Source organism: Symphodus melops, assembly GCF_947650265.1.
Source record: "Symphodus melops genome assembly, chromosome: 14".
NCBI classification, from domain to species: Eukaryota; Metazoa; Chordata; class Actinopteri; order Labriformes; family Labridae; genus Symphodus; species Symphodus melops.
In genome coordinates, this window is record NC_136704.1 from 16,408,058 (window position 1) to 16,415,470 (window position 7,413).

General features: G+C 39.9%; 1 protein-coding gene across 1 annotated transcript; it reads right to left on the bottom strand.

Annotated features, from left to right (window-relative positions):
* Positions 1-4,425: 4,425 nt before the first annotated feature.
* On the bottom strand, positions 4,426-6,758 carry bhlhe22 (basic helix-loop-helix family, member e22). The gene has a single exon (XM_079361276.1). It carries the CDS (start codon positions 6,263-6,265, stop codon positions 5,459-5,461), a length of 807 nt encoding a protein of 268 aa, XP_079217402.1. The 5' UTR covers positions 6,266-6,758; the 3' UTR covers positions 4,426-5,458.
* Positions 6,759-7,413: the final 655 nt, after the last annotated feature.

Genomic DNA, 7,413 nt, shown 5'->3' on the forward strand with positions numbered 1-7,413 from the left:
GTGTGTGTAAAGGGGAAACAAAGAGAGAGTGTGTGGGTCTATGAAGTGAGCAGTGAGTGATTCACGCTCTTATTGTGTCATCTCATGTCTTTATTTCAATCTGGAAGCCAGAGTTAATGAATATCGGAGAGTGGAGATGAAATCCACCTCACTTTAGCTTTAATGAACCCTGAGTGGGTTCGGGATCTGCATATTGATGAGGACAAGTGATCCCCCATACACACAGACACACGCTCATACACACACAGACCTACAGCAAATACAGAGATCCCAGCAAGCCTTGTGCTGTTACATTTACAAATTCAAGTTGTTGCCCCTTTTACTTCAGTGTGACTGAAGTTTTTAATACTGTTGATAGTCTGTTCACTTGATCCAGAGAGGCTGCAGTGTCAGTATGACCGCTCTAATCAAACAGTGGTACATTATTTGAACGTAAAGGTCACAGGAATGTAAAGTTCAAAGCTGTCTAGCAATAGGCCGTAGTAGACCAACAGTTAATTTGGTGTTACTGTATAATTAGAAATATCATACACTGTTAAATTCAGACTCTAACGATGAAAAGTTCTGCAAGAATCTTGGCAATGAATTTATAATCATTTAGATCAAATTAAGTCCCATTTTTTAAAATCCAGATTAAAACTCAGATAGAAAATCTAGTTTTTTTTGTGCGACTTGTCCCAAAACAACCAAAGACTTGCTGAAATGTCTTCAGTCAGCATTCCAAATGTGATTTATTCTGTTTTGATATTTGCACAATGAAAGCACTTTCGTTCAGTGCACCTGTGTTTGTTTTCTCAAAACCAGAGTGAATTGTTGTAGTGAAAAAAAACAACAACAGTCGACTCTGTCCAAACAACGTCACAAATGACTGCGCTCTGCAACGACACGTTTCAATCCCAGAAGAATAAAAGAACATCAGATTACGGCCCCAAAGACGGAGCCCTCCGTAAACAGGGATTAGGGGGATTGGGACTGTAATCTGATTAATATGGAGGCAGTTGGAATATTAGAGATGTTACTCAACAATTGTATTCCAGATGAGAGGATAATCACGTGTTACTACGTCATTTATTGTACCCTGTTAAAGCTTTCAGACCTAAACACGCCACCATATGTTTACCTGACCTCCAGGCTGCCTCAGAGAGAAAAAAACATGCCACTATAATGAATTAAGAGCTCATTAGGCAGCAAAACATACAATTAGAAATGTACAGCAAGCTTTTTTCATTACAAGAAAATTGGCCAGCTGAAGTTTCTTTATTTTTTTTTTGTTTTGTTCATGGTTAAATGTCCGAAGCCTAGAACATGTTTTATTCATGTCATGGCCTTTTAAGTCATGCTGTCTGATTTTTGTATCATACATCTCTAAGATTCTGAAAACAATCTCTGAAAGAGAGACTATGTCCAATCAAGATTTTTTATATGAAACAAAAATACACAAAACAGGTGAAGATACAGGAAAGATGAACATGAAAGATCAGTGAAGGTATTGTTATATATAGTAGTTTTTAAACTTTTAGACTTTTAAAAACAATAAAAAAAATGAAGTTTATTCAGTTTCATGATTTCTGCTGTTTAAAGTGCTGCACGGCTTTTTTAAAACAGGCTGACGGCACTGTTGCTGGTTTCTCCAGATAATCAAACTGAGCCAAGAAGAGGGACAGAGTTTATTTATTTGGCTTCAGTTAAGTGTCAGCTTTTGCCGGGATCATCAAATGATCAGACTTTTGAAAATTGGGCTACAAATTTAGAACAATACCAAATAAGCAAGGTGGACCTGTCTGCACTGTCAAAGTCAAGACCCTTTTAAAAACATCAACATTAAATACAGGAGAGGAGACTGAGTTGTTCTCTAATAAGCTAACACTGTTTCCTGGTTTATTGTCACAAAGAAATTGGTTCTTAGTTGAAACTATTCCATATGTGAAGCACATGTTTGTAGAGCTATTTAATTACTACTGTGCCTCCATAGCTTATCATAGGTTCAAGTCTTTAAAAGTGCTTGGAAATACACTAAACCCGAGTAAGTCCTATAGTTGCTCAGTTTTATGAACCTGCATTCTGTATACACGGTACAAAGAAAACATTATACACTGCTATCAGTGGCCTGACAAAAGTGAATTACCAACCAGCACTTGATTTGGAGCCTCAGTCGGTGCAGCACATATATCTCCAGACTCAGTGTTTGACACAGCATGGAGGGATCCATCGCCCCAGTTTGGACTCTTACTGATATGAAGAGGGCATTTCAATTCAACACTCTTATGTATATTTTGACTTTCATGTTTATCATCGTTGGCATTCATCACATTCACGGTATGAGTAGACGCCCTGCTGTCCCTTGATATGGTAAATTGAACATTTTATGGTTTATGAAAAGGGGCTGTTTTTTATCTTCCACTTTTATTCATGAGCCCCTAGACTGGCTGTAAACGCCTTTAAGACAGATCCAGCTTTATTAGACTCATGAATAGAAGCCATGTTGCCTGCTATGACTGTTGGCTGTGTTTGGTGGACACTAAAGGAAACTTAAGCCTCACGATGTTCCCTTTTCAGTCCTGTCTGACCCACCAAAATAACATTTCCAGGACCTTCACACGTTCCTCTTGTGTTGCTTTAGCGGGACAACGTCTTCCCTTTAACGAATTTAAGATTGTCTTTGCCTTCAAACTGTCTTTTTCTGCTTTTGTCTGCTTCCTTTGGAAGTGTGTTCTGTTTTCCCCACGCATATGGCTCTGTCTCTTCCCTGGGGAATCGCCTCCTCTGGGTTAATATGAATATTAGTATGGGTTAAATGCTCCAGTCATTTGTGCATTAATGCATATTGCATAATTAATACTTATTGTGAAGTCTCAGTTACCATAGAGTGTTTGTCTTTCCTATAGGTGGAAAGACAAATGCATTTCTACTTGAAAAGTTTAAATATGAGAGTCCAGATGAGCCCCCAACTGAGCTGCTGACAGGATTTTCATGCCAGAGCTGCTCTGATTATTCCCATTCTTGATTAAGAGCTGTTCTGTGAAGATTCGTGGCATTCATGAGCATGATGGGATTAAACAGGACACTGTAATGACCCTGTTGTCGGAAAGGCTCTCCACACTGACACAAAGCTGAGATCTAGAAAACCATAGTTCGCTGTTCAGAACAGTATTATTGTTGTTGTTGTTTCTGAGAAAACAGATTTAAAAAAAAAAAAAAAAAAAAAAAAATCACGGATGAAATTTTCGATCTAATCTTTTTCTGTGGTTTGTTGTTATTCATCTACTGCATTTAAGTCAATTTGGTGAAATGGAAATATATTTGGGTGGATGCAAAATTATCTGGATTTATTCAGTTATGACTGAAGCATGTCCACATCTGAACTGAAAATGACTGCAAAAAAATGTGCATGTTATTTATGCTTCTTAAAGAATTACCAAGATAATGGTTCTTCTCTTTTATCCTTTAAAGTAAACCTCACTTTCGGATTCAGATCTTTCTGATACACCTTTGAACATTATGTAAGGAAAGTACATATTCATAAAGTAAATACTTCAATGACAAATCTATAATTACTAAGATGTCAGTACATTATGTTATTTCAAATCAAATAGCATAAATGTTGTTAAAAATCTGTTGCCTCTGTCCATGGTGCTGAAATATTTCAAACGCACTGGCTTTACTTTCTCTGTGGCAAAGTATTTCTTGCCTTATCCTCAAATAAAATCTGTTTTCTAATAGGCAATGACGCTTTCTCGAATTGTGAATTGAATACTAGTCTCACGAGATTTGTGATTAATCAGAAATATCGTGACCATTTGACCTTTTAAGGGATTCCACCTGAGTCAAAACGTGATGCCTTGATGCCTCGATATTCACGAGGAATTTCTGCTTTTAGTTTGAATGATGTCAGGGTTTTTTTTTTTCGGACTGTGGCTGCTGTCTTTATCTGAATGTTAAAATGTGGACAGAGACAGTAGGAGGACAAAGGGCGCGTGGATGGATGCGTTATGATTAAAGACACCAAATTACGGCAATGATCAGCGTCGTAATTGCATTCCTTAATCACATTCTGGGGCTCTAATTACCTTAACGATGTGTTTCATTACGTGAAGCCAGGTATTACAGTTTAGTTTTCATGCGCACTTGTTTTCGAATTAACACACTATTACACAGCGACATGTTAATTGTTTTAACAATCACAATAATGGTTGTCGGAGTTTTTGTGCGGTTGTTTTATTCGAGGAGAAAAACACATTAAGTTTCTGCCTCGAGATGAAATTCTCCAAGCAGGACTGGACCCCCCCAAAAAAACAAAAAAACCCAGAAAACTTACCGGTCCTGATTGAACAGAAAATGAGCATTTGCTCTATGTGCTGGACAACAACAAAGAAATCATCCCCTTAAACAGACGCAAGGAATTTCTAATTTTTACAACTAAGACTGAAAAACTTCACTGCCAAAATAAAGCAACAACTTAATTTAGATTTCATCGAAAATTAAATACAAAGTCAGTAAACTTTGATTCCACTAAAAGTCACACCAGATAAAAAAGAACAAAAGTTTTCTGTTGTTCAAAATATTTTAATAAAGCTTTTTTTTTAACACTGAAATACATACAAATGGCCCTCTTCGTTCATAGAATAACCAAAGTATAGACAAATTGTCCACAGCTTGACCTGACAACGCGATTCATCAGAAGATCTCAATCGTTTGTGTGAGGAGGAAAAAAAGACTCAACAAAAACAGCCTTCACCAATTTAGAGACTACAAATGTGCAATGCAGCGAAATAACCCATACAAATAGCCAAATAAATAAATAACAAAAAACAAGACATCGTAGCTGATAAACCTGGGTCCATGTTCTTTTCATTTTTCTGCCATTTCTGTGTGTATTTCACGGTACCTCCAAAAGGAACTTAAATTCTATTGAGTAACTCTGACTGACTGATCAAACGACTTATCATTTTCATTGAACTTTTCTTTGACCGTGACATTCCACGTGCTCGGTAGAAAAGTTCATTCATCAGGCCTTGAACCAGTTAGCAAAGCAAAATGTCTCTGTATGAAAGAAAATAGGCCCAATAAAAATAAATAAAGGAGGAAGCAGCAGAAAGTAAGTATGGGAGGTGAAAAGTCGCAGGTTGTCAGGTCACCAAAATCTCCAAAAGGTCCAGAACAGAGCAAGTGATCAACAACTCTCTCATTCACAGGCCTACTGACTTCTGTTTGGTCTTCTGTCATTCATACCAGCACTTCAAGGATGATTTTATATACACAATCAAGTATTGTTTGAACAAAAAAGCGCGTTGTGAATGCATTTAGTAAATATTATAAAATTATTCATCGGCATTACTTCTTTGTCTCTAGCCTACTGACTTGGACAACAGCAGCCTCGCAGGTTCTCCTCTCCAAAAGTGTCCTTATAAGTGGTGTCTCGTCTCTTCTGTGCTTCTTTGTGAGTCCGTGTGAGCCGCAGTTAAGGCTTGTCAGTGCACTGTTTGCAGAGGCTGGAGCTGGCATTGTTAAACAGGGCACATTTATCGGGACAGGAGGACCCGGCCACTCCGGTGGGGAAGGGGTATCCTGGCGGCTGGTCGTACGCGCCCAAACCGGGAGCTGCAAGCGCAGTGGTGGCGGGTATGGAAGCAGCGGAGATGGCCTGGCCCTGGTTGAGATATGCCACCAGCCTTCTCATTTCTTCCAGTGCTTGTGCCTGCATGAGGATGTAGTTTTTCGCGAGCAGCAAAGTGGCAATTTTGGAGAGTTTACGCACCGACGGACTGTGCGCGTAAGGGATGACCCCTCTGAGCTCATCCAGCGCGTCGTTCAGATCGTGCATCCGCCTTCTCTCTCTGGCGTTGATGTTTAGCCTCAATGTTTTCTGCTCTTTGGTTTTCTTACCTCCCTCGCCTTTCCCCGCGGGCACCGTCCGCCCGTCGGCCAGGAGCACCATGTCGCACCTGCCGTCGCTGTCATCGTCGGGACTCTGCTCTCCGCCGCTGCTCTCAGCCACCAAGGTCCTGTTGGCGCTCTCGCCGTAGTTGACGCACAAAGATCCGGTGGGCAGACCCAGCGGCCCCCCTCTAACTCCTGCCAGTCCTCCCGGCTGGATCGGGTCCTGGTCGGTCTGGTCAAAGCAGCTGATAGGTGACTGGCGGTCTCTTGCTGGCAGTTCTATGCCTGCCGAAGACCTAAAATGGTCCATCTTTTTAGTGGACACTGCACTGAGAGTTTTGTGAAAAAGGTCCGCTGCTCCTCCGTTCAAATTCATCCTTCTGTCCATAGCCGCGTGGATTCCGCCCCTGGAAACTCTTTACGCGTCTCGGAGTTGTTTCCCCTTGTTTGACTTTAAAGAGCTTAGTTGTGTGAAGTTGCAGGCTGCCCTGACTTGTCAGCCGAGGTGTGGAGATAAGGAGGAGACTCGTGTATTTAGTGCTGCTCTCTCTCTCCTGCCTCTCTCTCTGTCTCTCTCTCTCTCTTTCTGTGTCTCTGATTCACCTTCACCGGATCTCCACGATCATCCTCTTTACGCACGAGACGCCCGAGTCTTTTTACATCATTATCTCGAGGCGGGTTATTAAAAGGGATTCGCCTATTGGGATAGAGACACCCTCTCCCCCTCACACTCTCTACCCAATCATGTTAACGTTTTAATTAATGGCAGTTAAACGATGACAAACAATACCGCGTGCGCGCAGTCTCTCCCTCTGAGTGTGTAAAATGCTCTGTATAACGATGATTTGTGCGGGGCCATTTGGTTTTTTTAAATGAACAAATTCAGTGATTGCCTTGTGGGATTTACTTAACAAAAAAAATAAGTTTTCCCTTTTGTCAATCTCAACCTAAGCATTTTTAGAAGGTGTTTTCCTTCCTTAGTCACCATAATTCACAACATGAAGACTTTTTTTCGGTGTGTTTATGAACTTCTCCTTGTTCTCTTTTATTGCGATACCAAATCCATGACGTGTTTCACAGCAAATGTCACATTTTTTTAATCAATTTTTTTTTACTGCTGACGCTTCAGATTTTAGTTGAAATTTTGTCTATCAAAACCAAAATCCCAGTACTTTTTTTTTGCCCACATGACTTTTACTTCTGAAGTAAATCTCTCCAAACTTGAACATAAATGTCACGTTCCTTGTTATATAGTAAGTCTGTCTTACACAAAGCATCAGATTTCTTACTACGCAGCCCCCTCCCAAATATTAACTTTTGCTTATACTGCCATCTAACGGCTTGTGTAGTGTAGTGCATCTTAACAACTTTACCCAGCTTTCTTTAACCCCTTGAGCCTTGTTGGATTGTTGTATACAGTATAAATAGCAATTGATTCTAAATTCTATTGAATATTTACATATACAATTATTTACAGTGTGTGTAAAACTTTCATTGTATGTATCAATAAGCTTTAAACAATTGTGCAGATGCAGA